The 19,598-nt window shown below is 40.2% G+C and overlaps 1 protein-coding gene across 8 annotated transcripts in view; it reads left to right on the top strand.

The window, feature by feature from the left end:
* CADM1 (cell adhesion molecule 1) overlaps positions 1-19,598 on the top strand; it is a 334,754-nt gene that overhangs the window by 251,621 nt on the left and 63,535 nt on the right. For all 8 annotated transcript variants that reach the window (XM_029208168.1, XM_029208169.1, XM_029208171.1 and 5 more), the window contains 2 exons: positions 15,571-15,717; positions 17,278-17,430. In XM_029208168.1, the coding sequence (XP_029064001.1) occupies positions 15,571-15,717; positions 17,278-17,430 (300 nt within the window). The remainder of the gene's footprint in view (positions 1-15,570; positions 15,718-17,277; positions 17,431-19,598) is intronic.

Raw genomic sequence — 19,598 nt, forward strand, 5'->3', positions numbered from 1 at the left:
CTTCTTGGCTCCAGCGTTTTCCCACCTCCCGTCTTCCCTCCCTCTCTGCACAAACGTTATCTTTCAGAACACAGGTGTGATCATATCACTCCCTGGATTAAAATCACTTAATGGTTCCCTATTAATTACAAGATAAAGTGCAAATTCCCTAGCCTGGCCTACAGTGTCCTTCAATATCTGGACCTAATGACCTTTCTAGAAAGCGCCCCTTCCTGGCACTCTTCAGAGCATACCACACTCTTCCCTTTGTTCTAAACACACCACGATCCTTCTTTCTAGTGTCTCTTCTTCATCCTCTCTGGAATTTGTACCCCCATCCTGACAGGGTCATTCCTGGCTTCTCCAGTTTCTCATAGTGCATTAGCATCCTCGTGGCTTATGAGTCTCACCACACTGTGCTGTCCTTGTACGTACACATGTCTGTCTCCCTCGCAACATCGGGAACTTCATTTTTTTTGGAATTTTATTTTATTTATATTTTTATACAGCAGGTTCTTATTAGTTATCTGTTGTATACATATTAGTGTATACATGTCAATCCCAGTCTCTCAATTCATCACACCACCACCACCACCACCACCCCTGCCACTTTCCCCCCTTGGTGTCCATATGTTTGTTCTCTACATCTGTGTCTCTATTTCTGCCCTGCAAACCAGTTCATCTGTACCATTTTTGTTGGTTCCCCATACATGCGTTAAAATACGGTATTTGTTTTTCTCTTCCTGATTCACTTCACTCTGTGTGACAGTCTCTAGGTCCATTCACGTCTCTACAAATGACCCCATTTCGTTCCTTTTTATGGCTGAGTAGTATTCCATTGTATATATGCCCATCGACAGATGAATGGATAAAGAAGATGCAATACATATATACATCAGGAACTTCTTAAAGCTGGGCTGTTTACTCTGTTGACCACTGGAGACACAGCACTAGGGCTGTTTCTTTTCGACCTTGTGAAAATGTCTGAGCCATGGAAAAGCAAATGGTTAGTTTCAGAATGCAACAGACAATTGGAATTAATCATTTCAAAAGCAAAATTAAGGAAATTCTTAATTAAGTTCATTTGAAGTTCACAATTATATTTAATGAGAGATATGGGTACAACTTAATGTTTTGATGTTAAGAGACTTGTCTCCAAAAATGAGACTGCCTCAGTGTAAAGGTCTGAGTAACTCCGCTAACAAGCATTGATTAAACACTTTCTCTGTAAACTGACTCTCTATTATGCTTTGGGAATACAAAGATGAAGAAGATAGTATGACTGTTCTCAAGGAGATACAATAATTATAATTTTTAGACCCATTTTACATGTGTAAAACCTGAGGCTTCAAGAGCTTAAGTAACTTTTGCAAGGTTTAGCGAATAACTGGCAGTGCTAGCAGTTGAACCTAGATCAAAATACTTTAAAAAAGGAAACCACCCTGTAAATAAATGACCATAGAACTATCGGTGTAATAAGTGCCAAGACTGACAATTACAACCCACCATGAGCCAGAAGTCTAGGAACGTGGGGCGGTATCAGAGCCTCATGGGGAAAGCGAATGACTTCCAGCTGGATCCTGCGGCATCCTCCATGGTCAGTTTACCTGCCTTTATACATAGCTTAGTAATAGATGGGTTTGAACTAATACTAATAACATTAAAAAACAAACTAGAGTCAGTCACCAATTTTTTTTTATTGGTTTGCTTCCTACATTCAAAGGTGTATTTTTACCTAAGAATATCTATTGGGCTTCCCTGGTGGCGCAGTGGTTGAGAGTCCGCCTGCCGATGCAGGGGACACGGGTTCGTGCCCTGGTCCGGGAAGATCCCACATGCCGCGGAGCGGGTGAGCCATGGCCGCTGAGCCTGTGCGTCCGGAGTCTGTGCTCTGCAACGGGAGAGGCCACAACAGTGAGAGGCCCGAGTACCGCCAAAAAAAAAAAAAAAAAAAAAAAAAAAGAATATCTATTAGTGTCAAAGTATTATTGTCAAACTAAGCCAAATATTACTGTTAATTAAATTTTGTCTGTGCACTTTTCTTTCCTCCAGTGTCAAATGAAGGAGGAAATTACACCCCCCTCATGCCACAGTGACACACCACTTAGTGAAGGTTAGGTTTCTAGAGACCTCAAACATCCTGGATTAGTAAGCAGGAGAGGTCTTAGCACCAGTAGCTTTCTCAAAGCTCTTGCACTTAGTAATAAAGGAAGGAATTATCTTCAAGAAGTGACAGCCAGCATTGGAGGGAAGCAGCAAGGACATATACAAGCCTGACAGCTGAGATTGTTTAGAGAAGGGCCACATAGTCCTACGTATGTCATTAACCCATGTCATCCTCCTTAAATAGGAGCATAGGACAAAGTGGCAAGTCAGCAAGCTTTGTGGAAATTGTTTTTGTTTCATTTCATTTCGTTTTAATTTTGGCCTTCAGAGAGAGATTCAATGATATGGAAAGCTCACTTTTGTGGAACAGCGTATTCAGTAACTTGATATCTGAGGTGTTGACTGACGGTTGAGGTTTTCCAGCAAGGGTGTTGTGTGTTACTTGACTAACCTAACACAACCTTAGAACACGGAAATTGTCCACTGAACTAATCATGACCGTATAATTAAAGGAGGGAAAACAGAAAATAAGTCATGTTTGTAGTGCTATAGATTGAACCTAATTTTAAATGTTCACTCCTCTGCCTGCATCTGCTATTCACCTTATACTTTTCATACTGAGGATGGTTTTAGTTTGCAATTTAACATTAGTGATGAAGATGTTTTAATTTACTCTGTGCTTTTTTAGTTAGCCTTAGAATGAAAAGAATGCTAGCTAAAGCTCTGAAATTGAAAAAAAAGAATTCCAGCAGATCATGGAAGCTCATAAGAAGGTCCGAGCACTATAGACAGAGGCTGCGTGGAGATAGCCATGATGCTAATGAAGAAGCTGGAGAAGGAAAAGATTATATCCTTTATTTAGCATTTTTGGAGTTTGAAAAATACTGTTACTCACATTTCCTCACTCGATTCTCATGATAACCTTGGAGGAGAGATGCCATTTACCCTTTTTAAAATGTGAAAACAGATTCGGAGTTTTTCCCGGTTTCACCACCAGTAAGCTCAGAACTGCAGCACAAATTCCTCTTTTCCGAGTTTTATGGTCTCATTTTCCTTAGATGCCCTCTTAAGTGAAAATAAGGTACAAGTGATGTCCTTATCACATATCTTCTAATTTCAGTGATGATTAATCAACAGCCCACATTCAGATGATAACTAATCAAGTTATTTTCATAATGGCACCACTTTGGAGAGTTGCAGGGCCCCTCTGACTGACATAGGCTTTCCGCCGGGGACTCGGCAGTCAGGAAAGTAGAATCTGGAATGTCCTTTGGCCACTCTCCATATGCAATCCCTTCATCAAACCCTGGCTTAAGAAGAGCTTTCTAACTCATAGGTTTCTTCTCAGACTCAGCTGGGACCAACAACTCAAGAGCCCAGAGGTTAAAAAACCACCACTTGCTTTGTGACTGATGAATAATAGAGGGAATAACTCACCATAAGGGCCTTAGTCACAGAACCCAATTTTCCAGCTAAGAAACTGTCATTTCATAAAATAGTCCAAAGCTGCTTGGATTCCTGGTAGGAGATGCGAATAAGTTGAATGTTGCCACGTTATTCAGCATGATGCTTATCATGGATTTACAGCTGTTTCTTCAACAAACCATATTACACACGCTCGGAATACCCTCTAGAATAAGAATATGAAACATCCATCCCCTCCCATTTCCCCGGTTTCTGTTTCTGTAGTCATGTCAGTTGAGGTTGACATTCACTCTGAGTCCATATCTGATGTGTTCCAACTGATATCCTTACTTGCTTGTCCTGTCGGCTCTAAGCTTTAAATTTGGAAGGTGTTCAATGGCTCTTGTTGGCAGGAAAAATGAACGAGGAGATGTAGAGAGAGACTGCTATTACAGCCAAATTTCAGTCACATAGATTGTCAATACTAATGAATGCCCTTGAAGCAGACACTCTAAATGCCTGAAGTTGGAGTTGAACTGCATTTTGAGTCGGGATCCTTCGGCAGAACAGACATCCTCTCTCTAAATACTAAAGGACCAGTATTTGGACTCTGGTTATAGAGCTAATTATGTCGCTGTCACATATTGGAACATGCTGATTGCTGATGGATAGGCTTCAAATTCCTTCTAAGCTGTATTATTTTAGTTTTAGTCCTAACTCATAGAAATCAGATACAGTAGATTCTTCCATTAGTTCCCCACCGTTCTTTTAGCATCATAAAATAAAGCCTTATTAACATGCTGTAATTGTGACTAGTGCCACAGTTAAATAGACGGAGGTTTGGATATTGGTTCCAGCCACTTATTAGCCTCTCTAAGTCTCAGTTTCCTCATCTGTATAATGGGGATGATGATAAGATATTGAACCACATAGGATTGCTGTGAGGATTAAATGAAATAACACAAAAAACAACGCATAGCGCCTGGCACACAGAAAACATTTTTAAAGTATTTAGCTATTGTTATCATACAAATAATTAAAATAATGCTCCCTCCAGAAATAATGGGAGTTTTCTTGATAGTAAAAAAATTAAAATAATAATGAACACTTTAGAAATGTGTTTCTCTTGCCTCCAGACGTGGAGAAAAGCAGTCACTTCCCTTTTCTTTTCTGTGTGTAGTAATCATTGTTACATGTGATAAGCCTTGTGATTTTAAATATCTTACACTAATTGTTAGTCTTTTAACACCCTGGAGGCAAACGTAAAGAAAAAAAAAAATCAGCTTTTAGTAAGTTGAAGCAAGTGACCCGGGTTTAATAATGGTACCTCTCATCAAAGGGAAAGATGATATTAAATTGGGTGCTTAAAAGCAGGGTATAAAAAATAAGGGAACTGCACATGCCATCTCCATTGAGACTTGAGCTTAAGGGTTGGAAGGAAATTCAATTTAAAGCACTTTGTAGAGGGGCAGTTATTGTAAACAATCTGCATCTCTAAATATGCTTAGCATGTAGGGAAATTGAGAAGCATCAGTTAAGAAGAGACCACAGTAGAGTCTGCTGTCTCCGTAGCTTTGAGACAGAAATTTGTGAATTTCTTTTCAATTGGTTAGAAAAACAGGCAACATTATATTTTCTTACAGAGTGAGGGCTCACCAGAGGCTGCTGCAGTGTGTATAGTAAATGGCTTGGCTACCAAGGTCTCTTCCCCGGTAAGGAAGAAGTCCAAGTTCCCTTAAGTATTTATAGGAATAATAGAACCTAATATGTGTGTCGTCCTTTGTGGTTTTCAAATATTTTAATGCGTATTTTGAGTTTTAATCATTTAAACCTTTTGCTTTCATGATGAATAGCTCATGGTTTGAGAAATGTGGATAGTTCTCTATATGAATTAAAATCGTCCATTCCCGTTATCCCAGGCTTCAGCTAACTTTGGGACCAGTGACCACCCCACTGGATGGTGTGAGGGTCTGAGCTTCATCAGTTAGTGGCTTCCACCTGCACAATGCATCCATTTTAGAATGTGATTTTCTTTCCCAGTAGTCCATGCTCATGGACAGCAGAACTGTACAACTAGTTTTCACTCTGCAAAGTAGCCATTTAATATATCCCAGGGAATGGAATATCATATTATCAGTTCATTAGCAAAGTGGTTGGTGCAGAAGAGCAACAGTTGGCCTTCAGCACACTCTGTCTGAAAGAGACAATGTATTTTGAAATGCTGGAACACTCCCCCTCTTTGAATTGCTACTGCAGCAGAGCAATATAAGACTGTTCTTTTATTCTTCTTTTGCCATAAACGAGCATCACAGAATCAAATCCATTGAGAAGAAACTCCTTGCTTTGCCAACACAATTAGTTTTGTAAGAAGCCTCTGTATTCAGATTGTTCTCCTCCAAGGTCCAAGTTGGATGGCTGTGGTTATTTTTTAATTAATATTTTTTTAAGAGCCTCTTTTCTCCCAAGAGCCTCTAAGAAGATTTAGCAGGCTTAAAATGACTGTTCCACAAGGTGATTTCAGTGCCATCTCACAAGCAAATAAAACAGTGACTTTCCCACTTTGGGGGCTCTGTTTTTTCCTCTCTCTTTTAATTCTCAGAAAACGTGTCCACTGGAGGAAGTTTTTCTTCAGTGTGACGCTGTCTTCTCTCCAAAAAAGATGCTATCTTTTTGATGAACGAAAATGCCATGAAACCTGTCCAGCTATGAAAAGGAGTGAGAGGAGAAGAAAGTCTGGGATTTTCACATTTCATTGTGAAGAGCAAAAGGATTCAGTGATTATTATTATCTTTTATGGTTTATTCTTATATTCCCCTTTCTTTGATTGCCTTCGCTTCTTGGATAAGTGGATTTTAATGGAAAAGCTAATTCAGATCTTCATGTTTAGTGGACGGGTATCACTCCCCACAAACATTCTATAGAGGGCATTGAACCTCTGTGCTTTATGGGGTCAGGCAGCTCAGATCATAAACATCATAATTGCTTGGCCCTCTTGGTGCTGTGGGCTCTGATTAAAAAGTCCTATTGAGCTCAGTCTTTTAAGAGGAAGGCTTCTAATGCGATGGTTAAAACTGAAATAGCATAGGCGCAGCTGCTGTAACTACTTTCTTTTGTCACAGTATTTCTGGAAAAGAGTTTTCACACATCTAATCAATGTTTCCTTTCACAAAAGAGATTCTCATCCTATACGTAAATATCAGTTGGACTGTATTGACCAACAGTCAATACAGTTGAACTGCTTGACCGCGGTTCTTCAGCCTTAATGCTGAAAACCAATAGACCCAAAGGTAAAAACAGCTTGATGCTTATTAGTCTTTAAAGTTAAGGCTCGGGTCACCTTTGGTTTGGCATGGTATAAGAGCTCATTATCTTGGAAGAGAAAAGCAGAAACAGCTCTTCTTACAAATGAAATAGCACAAGATTAAAGGATTTCATGGGGACAAGAGAATCTTGACGTGGTCCTTTGCAATAACTTTTGTCCTGTTTTAAATCCTGAACTTTCCAATTTGTAAGGTGATGGTGGAATTATCAAAATCTATTCACTAGGTCGATTTTGTTAGCCTTAGATCCATCAAAACCTGGGTTTGGGAACTCTGAAGGCAAAATCTGGCCGTGCTGTTTCAGAGCTACGCCTTCTAAAAGGGATATTGCTAGACATGAGATTTGCAGAACTGGACCTTTGTGTAAGTTGGTGTGGCTGAACGCATTGTGGCAAGTCACCACTATGAGCATCAGTATTCTTGGCTGTCCCTCCTTTGTGTGCATTTTCGAGTTAAAGGTGAAATTCCATCTTTAACCCCCTTGTGGTTGTCTGAACAGTGATTAATGAACTAGATGTGATTCCTTGCAGACCTTTCAAAGGATGGATGAAGGATGGAATTTCAGCCTTGTTTTTTTTTTTTTTTTTTTGAAACAGGCCTTTTGCATCATACAGCTTTTAAAATCAATGTCCTTTTTTGAATGCTGAGAAAACAAAGGGAACTTCTCAAAAGTGTATGCAGCTTGACACAATAGGCCTTAATTGGTGTCAAGGAGATGTTGGGATGAATGGGGAAATGCCCATTTAGCTGGTAAGACTGAAAAGTGGAGCCTTGTTATGAGCTCTCATCTCAACGTATTTAAACTATAGCAAAACTGAAACATATTTGCAATATAGATCATAATGACTCCAAAGGAGCCATTATACTCTATTATGTAATTACATAATCAAAGCATGCATAGTAATCAGCTTTTGGAATTCAATGCTAATCAAACATACCTATAGTATGTGTTTAAGCCAAAATAGAGAACGTTAATTTGCCATTAGTCAACTGAACAAGAATGTGTACACAGAATATTCATGAATTGCTTAATGATATTTTTTTGTTTTGTGTTCAGGGGAAATCAACAATTTTAATTGAAGAAAAAACCAGCACTGAGGGAAGATTACTCTTTAACTTGCCGTTCAAAAATTTGCCTCACCTTTTCCTGATTGTAAAAGGAGATTAGATTAAATTCAATTTTTTTTTTCCTTCCATAAGCTCAAGTGATACAGCAGTAATTATATAACAGGAGATTCTTAGGAGATTCTGACCATCTCCATGCCATAGGATAAAGTGTTATGAATACTACACTTGAAACAAACCTTTTAATAAAAAAAATAAACAAACAAACCTTGAGCATCTATTGCTTTTGTAATTAGAAGCAAATCAATAAATGTTATTTAGAAATAACCAAGAATAGAAATACCTTGATGAGCCATCAGGAGATGGGGCCTCATACTTGCCATGTGATCTTACTTACATATCTCCTCCCTGGGCCTCACTGTCTTTATCTATAAAATGAGAGAGTTGATCTGGAGGTTCCTTTTAGTTCTGTTGGCCTTGGTTTCCACAAGACTTCTATGAAAAAGAAGGTGACACAGAGGAAATGCTTTGGTCCGTGCCACGTACTCTTGCCCACTCAGTTATCTGTTGAGTTGGTTTATCTTATTTTAACTCTGAGCTTGTGAACTGTATGGTTCGCATTCATAATTATTTTGACCATTGAGTAGACAGTCCTTCAAGCAGTCAACAAATTCGACTTTACTGTTTGGGATAACAAAACATGGATGAGGATCAAAAAGGTTAAGAGTAGCTTTGTAAACAGCAGACAGATTGAATGCTTTTGATTTTAAATAAATATTCTAGTATTCACAAAGGTTGAAGTATTGTCTCTCTTCGAAATAAAGAATTGTATTTATGTTGAAGAGGGCTCACCCTTAACCTTAATCCATGGTTGATAGACCCATCGTTTTCTGTTTCCTTTTTTTTTGGCCGCGCCTCGCGGCACGTGGGACCTCAGTTCCCCCACCAGGGATGGAATCTGCGTCCCCTGCAGTGGAAGCGTGGAGTCTTAACCACTGGACTGCCAGGGAAGTCCTGGACCCATCGTTTTCGACACAGGTTCTCACTGTCTTTTATTTGCACATTGGATGACTGAAAATGTTACTGTAATATTTAAAGGGGTCTAAATTCTTTCATCAAAAGCTTTTGTGGCTTGAACTTCAAATAATTTATTTTCAAATTACTTTTACTGTAATTCTTATTAATTCAAATAGGTTTCTGATTTGATATAAAACTCTGTAAACGCAAGGAACAGTTTAATGAATTGAAAGATAGGATTGAGTCTTTTAAAGGAAGTGTACGAAATATGCTGACAATAATTGCTTAGATAGAAATCACATCTTAATGGCTTTGTTAATGATTTATAGTGAACGCTGTGTTTACGTTGACTTGGAGGAACATGTGCAGTTAGAAAGATTTCTCCCTCTGGGTTTCAGCAGAATCTTAATTTTTTTTTTCTTTTCCTGAAATGTACTCAGTTCTAAGGCTAGCTCTCAGAAACGTTAGCAGGAATTGCAGTGCCTCTGTTGGTGATGGTTGTATTTGGGTTGGGGTAAGGGGTTTTTCTTTCAAGTTGGGCATGTAACTGATATGGTTGTAAAAATGGAATCCAACAGAAATGAGAATGGGGGAAAAGCCATTTGAAGCTTTAAGACACAGGGCTCACATACCAATAAGAAATAAGTGTTTCAAAAACATGCAAGTTTTTTGCCTCTTTAGAAAGCCTCGACTTAGGTACCATTTGGAGGGGAAGAATTAATAACCCCAAAGCTTTAATTAGTGTAAAATTTCGATAACTCTGGTGGCTTTTTTAATGGCTACGTTGATCATTGGCAGGATGATTTTTTTGTTGGTTTGGTTGGGTTTTTTTGGACAGCCTGTATTGTTGGTTGGACTTTTGCCTATTTAGACAACCTGACTATGCTGATTTCATGTTAGGTTCAGTCTTCCACACAGCAGAGGATTAAAAAAAAAGGTTCCCCTAATACGATTTTGCAACTGAAAGAGTAGAACAGGGGACCTTACTTGCTCTTTCTCTGGTCAAGCTGTCTTCCCAGTAAAGAGTCATTGGTGCTCCTCGAGTCAGGAAGAGTTTACATAGTTGCCATAGTATAAACCGAATTCTGTTCCAACTGTGACTTGCCCTTTTATTATAGACTTGACTGGAGAGACTTCCCCGGTGTAAATGAAGTGCTTTATTTATTAACAGCCAGGCAGCGGGGGCCAGAGCCCTCGGTGCTGGCAAACGCTGGCCGTGCACTGGTAATAAAGGCATTCTCCAGGGGCAGTGTGCTGAGTGCTAAAAGAAGGAAGCAGTAGTAAACAAGGTGTTTTACATTCAGGACAGTTTCTCTCTCATCTTTAAGTGTGTAATTGTGATCTGGATAAATTATGGAAATAAAAAAAAATCAGAAGTTGCTCATAGGGAAATCACCCTCTTTAAAAACAAGTAAATTTTCCAAGGCAGAGCCAGTAGAACCTTGGCAACAAATCTTGAGGTTGGCCGGTTAAAAAGTACAAACTGTATGGGCTGGAGAAGCTGATGTAACTGGGTTCAAACACCAGCTCGGCCACTTAGCTGAATTCCATTAGGCAGCTTATTTCAATTTCTACGTGTCTCAGGTTCTTAATCTTTAAAGTGGAAACATTGAAAACTCCAGGAGTTTGAGAAGGAAAAGCGTGCAAAGCCACTAACACAATGCCTAGCGTCAGAGCAACATACGTTCCCTTCTCCCAGTCCCGGTGCCTGAGAATGCTATTTCTCATTTCAGCTTCTTGCTCGAAGATTTGCCCCATCACCCCCTTCAGGCAGTTCTCTTGTTGGTCAAATAGATTCCAACCCAGGCTTAGTGTTCTGTGTAATGCATTTACATAGTGTTTATAACAAAATGAGGTTTCAGGAAAGAATCCATGAGTTAAGTCAACTTGTGATGATTGAATTAATGGGGGATTTCTGAGTCCACTGCATTCCCAAGCCCACTCCAGCCCTAACCAGCTCAGCTGAAATGGTCTTTACTGATCATCAAAATAAATTTTATCTTTTTTTTTTTTTTTTTTTTTGCTTTAGGTAATATGCTTTTTCTTCCTTGTAATGAATGTCCTGGCAACTTCTAGCGTACTTTGGGAGACCTGCTTGCGAGAGAATGGGCCTCTCTAATGCCAGAGTTTTATTTTTAGAATTTGTGGGTCAGATAGGGAAGTTATAGGGAATACAGTTGCTGGTATAAATTAAAAGCCAGTTTGATTCCGTCTCTTAAACCTCACCCACATATACCAACTAGCAGTCAAAAATGTCTATACGTGTCAGACGTTGTTCCACCCTTAAAATAAATTACCTTGCTGATAACAGCCTTATTTAATGGCTACAGTATATTGTACCTACTTGATTTCTTTTGCCCAGAACGTGTGCTATTTCTGCCCTGACGGTGTATCTGCTAATTGAATTTTAGAAAATCGGAAGAGTTTTTTAAATGGATTATTTAAGAAAGGCACCAAAGTTACCTGTTTGTAGCCTTCTGCTACACATCAAATTGTGTTTTGTAACAACCTAATTGTCATGATATCTGTTTCAAGGGGAAATTTATCAAGTCACAGTGCACCCTTCTGTTTGGAAGAAATAGTTGCAGACGTGAGCAGAAATTATTTTTACATAAAGGCTTCAGGCGGTTAGGAGTACTGACATACATATCATATTTTCATCGCTGTCATTCGCTTCCTTTGCCTCAACTAAATAGGTCATTATTATTATTCCATTGCAGCCATCTTATGACGCTCCAAGCATGGAGCTCTGTGTAATATAACTACTGTCCAGCTGACCCATATAATTTATTGGTGACTTTTACAGAGTGACATCCTTGGGCCACCACCATCAGTCAAGGCACTTTGATATCTTGCAACACTTATAATTTTTTAGCATTTGTATTGTAATCATGTTAACATAGCCACAAATTGTCATTTTCTGAGACAGTGGATTTTAGGTTGGCCTTAGCAATTTCAAAAAATAATATAGTAGTGATGATGATACCACCATGGATTTGCAGAGCCTGTTATGTGCCAGAGCACAGCAAGGGCGAACATTTGCAGATGGCAAAAGTTTCACCTGAATGATTTACTCAGTAATGACACATTAAAGGGATCTGGTCTTATTTAATTATAAGTAATAAATAAGAATGTTTAGACTTTTTAAGAAACGTACAAACAAAAAATCCCTCTGGTTCTGTTTTATTACTTTCCTTGCTCTAAATACAAAACCACAGTCAACTCCTCTGCTCCTGTCTCCTTTGCAAATGTTTTATAGCCTTAATATGAATATAGACAGAATATACTAGGGTTCTGAGTAAAGACTAAAATTAGAGTGGATGGTTATTTCCACAGAAACTATTCTATTAGAGCTTAATTGAATTGCACTTGGCTTTAAGTCCCAGCATGTGCAAGATGGTGGTCAGGATCTATGAGGCCAAAGGGATTAAGGCCTTTCACTGGGTAGCCTTTCCATGTGTTTCTTTTATAAGCTGAAGATTCTCATTTGTGTTGCTAATAAACTTCCTTTAGGTAGAAGAAATCTCCTCCACAATCCGGTAGACTGGTTTGATAGTCTAACCTCCTCAAGGCAAGTCCCATGTTTCAAGACAGAATAGCATTTGAATCATGCAGTTTAATGTTTCCTTACTAGATTGGGTTACCCTGAGGAAATGGAGTATTGTCCTTTCTGTACAGACCTCCCCGCCAGGGCCAGCAAAACCACCTTGAAAAGCTTGCTCAATTGGCAGGAATTCCCTTTCCCTGTTTTAGTCTCAGATCTGGGAATAAACTGCTCCCCCCAGCTTGGTTCTGAATTCTGTGTTTGTCACGGTGACCCACTGAGGAAAAAATAAGCATGACTTCGTCTCCTCTGATCACTCTTCCTCTTTGATATTATTCTCTAACACTCTTCAGCCCACTAAGCTTTCACTGCTGGATCAAGCTAGGGAAGATTTACCTTTTCACTTGCTACAAGCCCTGTGGGCCTCGTTCTCACACCCAGGTTACTTCCCTGGATCAGAGGTCTCAAGGTTGGGTTTCCTTTTGCTCTGCTCCTCAAGCATCAAGAATTTTTGTTTATCTGTGCCTCTAATAATTTTTTCCTTATCCCTCTAGTTGCCTCTTTTCTAATCCTCTCCCGTAGGCTGGTCTATTTCTAGGTGGATTTGGCTTAAAGCCATCTTAGACGTCCCTTCTCACACTTCCCAACTGTGTCCTGCCAAAAAAGGATGCTTCAGCAGAAATACGAGAGCAGGTGGAAATCCTCCATTTACTCAAATTGCGTCTCTATTTATGCGGTCTCATTTTTTTTTTAGAATAGCACTTATCTTTGACCTTTGTTTCTTAATGTGACAGGTTTTTTTTAGAGAGTGAATAAGCCACCCTGAGTTGATATATAATTACATAGAGAGCTCCTTGAGAGCAGGGACCGTGAGCTTTCATTCTTGTATCCACACTACTGGCAACACGTACAGTTGCTTAGTTGGGATTTGACATCTAGAGAAGTGATGGTGGTGATGATGATAGCAGCTACCATTTATTCAGTTTTACGAAAGGTAGCCACAGTGCTAAATGCTTTACACTGATTATCTTTCTTTTTTTTTCTTTAAATTTGTTTATTTATGTATTTATTTTTGGCTGCATTGGGTCTTCGTTGCTGCGCGTGAGCTTTCTCTAGTTGTGGTGAGCGGGGGCTGCTCTTCGTTGCGGAGCACGGGCTCTAGAGCGCAGGCTCAGTAGTTGTGGCGCACGGGCTTAGTTGCTCCGCAGCATGTGCGATCTTTCCGGATCAGGGTTCGAACTCGTGTCCCCTTCATTGGCAGGTGGATTCTTAACCACTGTGCCACCAGGGAAGCCCCTGATTATCTTTCTTAATGCTCCCAACAGCTCTGTGAGATAGCTTTTAATTACTGTCCCCACTTTACAGATGAGACATTGTCTCAGGGACTTTAAATAGTTTGCGTAAAATCTTACAGCTAAAAAGCAATCTCTCTTGTCCCCTCCCTGATTGACCATTGTACCTATTGCCTATATTATACTTTTTGTTCTGTAAGTGGGAATTAGGGATCAGTTTTCACCAACATTGCAGCTTCTTAGAGGCTAGGACAATGTCTTATACTGCTAAATCCCCTGCTATGCCTGGTGCGGAATTGGACATTCAACAATTATTTCATCTTTTGCTTTTGAAGTCTCCTCTCCTCCTACCTGTGCTGTGGATCGTTTAGGACATTTATGAGGGGCCCTGGCTACTGTCACTTATCCTAGAAGCAACAAAGTAGAGCAGATCTGGAGATAATCCAGATATCAGTGGATCTGAAAGCCTAGACTTTTTGACATGTTCTGTAAGAGATTTTCTAAATGGCTGGAAGGGGGTAGTCTGTAGAAGGGGCGTGGTTCAGGACTGCCTGGAGCTTTGGGTGAGTCATGAAGATGTAGTTTCTGAGAACAGAGTAATAAAGTGAACTGTAAGGCTTCCCAGAATTTTACTGAGTTTCCAAAGGGTCATAGTCAGGTCCCCACCCCTACGCAATAAATAACGGAACTGCCTATACTTTGGGAATCTTGACATCCATTAACAAGGTGAGATTGTTTACTGAGCCCTCCCACCTACTTCTATTAAGGGACCCCTTGAGTTTTCTGTGAGGTGACCAAATAGCTCAAGGGCATTTGAGCTGAGGTTCAGCACAGTCATTCCTTGGTATCCATGGGGGATTGGTTCCAGGACCCCCACGGACACCAAAAACCTCAGGATCCTCAAGTCCTTTCTATAAAAGGTATACTTTAGGGCTTCCCTGGTGGCACAGTGGTTGAGAGTCCGCCTGCCGATGCAGGGGGCACGGGTTCATGTCCCGGTCCGGGAAGATCCCACATGCCGTGGAGCGGCTGGGCCCGTGAGCCACAGCCGCTGAGCCTGCGCGTCCGGAGCCTGTGTTCCTCAACGGGAGAGGCCACAGCAGTGAGAGGCCCGAGTACCCAAAAAAAAAAAAAAAAAAAAAATGTATACTTTAAGTCATCTCTAGATTACTTATTATAATACCCAATACAATGTAAATGTTATGTAAATAGTGGTAAAAACAGTGTAAGCACTATGTAAATAGTTGCTGTCGTGCAAATTCAAGTTTTGCTTTGGGGAACATTCTGGAATTTTTTTTTTTTTAGTATTTTCGATCTGTGGTTGGTTGAATCTGCGGATGCCGAACCCGCAGATAAGGAAGGCTGATGTATACGTATTTCCCCTACTCCGTTTGTGGGAGCTGCTGTTCCTCATGACGGCCAATACTCTTACTTTTCCATACCTCTCCAGCATACTGCTTGGCTAGTAAAAACACTGGAGGCTGGAGCGTGGACATCACAACTTCTGACAGAACGTTGATTCCAGGCTTAGTTGTATTTTGCCCCTAGATCTAGCTCAGCTTAATAGCCTCGTTTTGTGGACTATTGGAGAAAGGTGTATGAGCCTTACCAAATGTGGCTGCTCCTGTCTATTTTCTTTTTTGGCCGCGCAGCTTGTGGGATGTTAGTTCCCCGACCAGGGCGTGAACCCGCTCCCTTGGCAGTGAAAGCTCGGAGTCCTAACCACTGGACCTTCAGGGAATTCCCGTCGTGTCTATTTTCTAATTCACTTCTTGTTTCTCATTTTAATTGATCCTATTAACCAAATTTTAATTGATGGAATTTTTTTCTCCTTTTCCTAAAGGTGATGGACAGAATTTGTTTACGAAAGATGTGACAGTGATCGAGGGAGAAGTTGCAACCATCAGCTGCCAGGTCAATAAGAGTGACGACTCTGTTATCCAACTACTGAATCCCAACAGACAGACCATTTATTTCAGGGACTTCCGGCGTAAGTTTCCATCTCTATAGCATTAGATGGCAACTTTTTTTCCTACACGTTGTCTTGATAGAGATTGCCAAGGCCTCCTTTGTTTTCTTTTTTTTAAAAAATTTAATGTTAGATGCTTAAAGTTTAATCAGTTCTTCAGAGGAAAGAAGAGACATGCAATCATAATCTTCCTACTTAATAGAAACCTTGAATGGTCCTTTTTTAAAAGTAAGGCAGTCTTCCTTTGCAATAGGAATTGATTGTAGTAATTCAAGGTGAATTGACGTTGAGTCCCAAATACTTAGCTGACACAAACAACTCAAATAGGGTAAAGCAAGGAAAATATAGCATTCTCAAAGGTAATCTGTTTGGTTTGAAGACTGAAGTTTCCTAGGCAATCTGTGCCTACAAAGACAAAAACAAATCTCCTGTCATCATAGCCTGTGGTAGATGGAGGTGCCCATGTGCTGAAATCCTTCCAAATATAAAATCACAAAAGCCAGTAATCGAAACTTAATTGTATATCATAGCAATGGTTCAAATGGGTGTCAGGATTTGGCAAGAGCAAGAATCAGGTCTTTCGAAAAATTGCGATTTGAGAGCATTGGTGCCTAACCAAAGTAGGTGTCAGGCATGTCGCCTCCTGCCCCCTTGTCCCCATTCTCCCCAACACCTCAGAACATTCATGACCTGTGGAAAGAGTTATGAACATAAGGAACATGAAGAGGACTATGGAGGGTAAAAGGAGAGAAGCCAGCTTCTCATTGTTAGAATGAATTTTTGTCATTAGTATATACTGATCTAGCCTTTGCCAAATTAATATAAGGATCTTAAAAGTGAATATTAGACATCAATAAAAAGCCCGCATACATTACTTTTGGGATGACTCTGACTTCCTACGTTATGTCTAATCAGTTTCATCCCCGTGGAGCTGAATGCAGTTAGAAAATGGGGTCAGGTCTTAAGGCCCCTGTAGGCCCCAGGCCATGGACTTTTGGCAGTGCCACCTCAGACCACATGAAACACAAAGATGCATGAGTTAAATTGGATTGTTTTGCTATAAAGTTTTTTTTCAATGATTTTCATTTTGCTTTTGCAATTACTAATAATGCTTTTTTAAAATTTTCTCTCATAATATTAGAACCTCTATTTCTTTTAAGGCCTCAGATTTTTAGAGACAATTTAAAAGCCTGTAGGTTCTACTCCCTGATATTTCAGTGCCAAAGGGGGCTCATTGCCTGCCCTTTCCTCCTGTTCTCATTCTGCCTGTCTCCAATAGAAGATCCGAAACAATTTATGAATAAGTGCTCAAAACTGACAGCAAGGGATATGCATGTGTACACAGACACACACGCCCATGTGTGTGAGTTTCCTTTTGGGGCACGGAGTCTACAAGCAGTTATTGCAGAAGCCCTAACTAGGAACTCAAGAAGCACAAAGAAGTACCCACCAGGTGCAGAAAGACTTAATCCGTGTGTCTGCTCTGTAGCTGCCTTTCTAGTCACCTGCCTTTTGCCTCCCCTCGGGAAGGCAAATAGACTGTCGTCTTTCTCACAACACTAACTGTGTTTTGTTTTCCAGCTTTGAAGGACAGCAGGTTCCAGCTGCTGAATTTTTCAAGCAGTGAACTCAAAGTGTCATTGACAAATGTCTCAATTTCTGATGAAGGAAGATATTTTTGCCAGCTCTACACTGACCCCCCTCAGGAAAGTTATACCACGATCACAGTCCTGGGTAAGCAATGCACCAGGGCTTGTCCTGGGAAACGAGGGGGTGGTACTTACTGCCAGATGGCTTCCGGCAGCTAGGAAAAGGTTAAGGGTAAATTTTACTGTTTTAGGAAGACTCAGCGCCCATCTTGCTGAATTTTAAAAATAGCCTGTCTTACCAAACGCTCTAAGGAATGGCAGTCAGCAGGCTCTCTAGATTTCACCTGCTCTTGGGTTTCAAGCTTCAGAAGCAAAGATCAAGAGAGTTTAGAGCCCTCAAATGAATCACTCACCACATGTAACGTCGTTGCTTCTACCTACCAGGACTTTTTTTTTCCCCCTTCTGTGCAGTCGAGGGGGAAACAGGCTACCACGTCTGCACCCTGTGGCAGAGCTCTGGTATGAAATCCACTTAATGATTTTTCCTTCTGAGTTACATCTCGTTTAATATTGTTGATCTCCTTTTCTTCAGCTTGACTTATTGCCTCATTTATTGCTCCCACTCAAGACTATGCTGTAAAAATCATACCCCATGAACACATACTTTGCCACAAATTGCAACCATTAGATGTAAAAGAATGAAGAGCTTCTAGGGAGAGAAGGCTGATAATAAGCAAGGACTGCGGATGGCTGCTGAGTATACCTCTACCTCTAGCGGGTTAAGTATCTTCACGTACGATGGCTAGACTGCGACTTTCAGCAGAATCCCGGTAGCCAGGTTTCCATGTGTATGTTTTGATAGAGTCAGCAGATACTCCTGTGGTGAAGGTGGTCTGAACTAGTCACCTTTTAGACAAACATATACTACAGTGCCTAACACCAGCCCATTTGGATTTTTGAAACTGAGTTTTCAAGGACCTACACTATATAGCATGAGGCAAGATCTCTGATTTACACCTTCGGAAAGACGATGAATCAAAGCCTATCTGAGGCGGCAGACTGCAGCTTTTCAGTGTAACGATATGAAGATTAAAGGGGAAAGATAAATATGAAGGATGTTTTTGCTTAGTGTGTGTGAACATATATGTATTCATGGGTGTTACGTATTGATCTGCTGCCTCATTACTTTATTTAAACACAGCTGTAATAGGGAACTTTTTTTAATTCATTAAACTAAAAACATATCCCTAATGCTGACATATATGTTATTGATAAGAGGAACACTGATTTTAGACAGTCAGGTTTCATGTCCGGCCATGTTGCTTCTGCTGTGGTCTGTGTTTGGTGATGTGTACGTGTTTATCTCTAATTGCGCCTTTGATCCCTATTAGATCTGCAGAAATAGTAAGTGTGGAAGGTTTGGCTAGGATGAACGTTTTGGAATTTGGCAGATGTACCGAAAGTTTTCCGGAGAGGTCTTTGAAACACTGTTTGCTTGTTGGAGTCAGTGATCAGCTGCATAAACTTCAAATAGGCCATCTTCCCATTGACCCACCATTGTTTATGGTGTGTCCGCAAAAGTGACGGCAATTAGATGGAATATACTTAATGGCATTTTGCATTTTCAGAATGTTTCGCCACATATACCTTTAAGTATGAATGTCTTTATTTCAAAGAAAGAGATGATAATAATAGAGGTTAGTCGTCTTGCCCAGCTTACAAAGCACATGGTGAGAATCAAGAATCTTAGACTTCGAAACAGACCTTACTCTTCTGCCTCAGAACCTCTGGGTCTTCTAGTCTAGGTTGTTTTCAACAAAATCCTGAAGGCTGCTGTTTCAAGATTTTCTCCCTGAAGGTGCACATCTTTTGTTTGCAGGAGTGTATCTGGTCTTTGACAAGCAGTTACTGCCTGTCAGTTTTCAGTGTTTGGTACATTTGTTCTCAGACCCGCTAGACTGGGCCAGTTGGATGGAATACACCCAGCACTAGGCTTTTGAGAAGCATTATGCCTGTAATCCTTTTGGAGGTCTGATTATTCTAGAAATAATAGGTTCCTTGCTTGTATTGTATAGAAACATTAACTTAAATATACTTGAAAGTAATGCTGGTAGATGCTCTTTTCGCAGATATTATGCATTCATTTAATATTCCTTCCACTGAATTTATTCTAGGATTCCTTGACGGAGTCAAATTATTGTCATCGGCGCTTGAGTCTTTCATATTCCAAAATCTGACAGTTTCCACCGATACTCGTATATTCAAAGCTTCCTCCTAAGGTTTAGAGTTTTCAGGTATCATAATGAATGAAGA

The sequence above is a fragment of the Monodon monoceros genome, unplaced genomic scaffold (genome assembly GCF_005190385.1).
Source record: "Monodon monoceros isolate NGI ecotype Baffin Bay Population unplaced genomic scaffold, NGI_Narwhal_1 Super_Scaffold_7, whole genome shotgun sequence".
Taxonomy (NCBI): Eukaryota; Metazoa; Chordata; class Mammalia; order Artiodactyla; family Monodontidae; genus Monodon; species Monodon monoceros.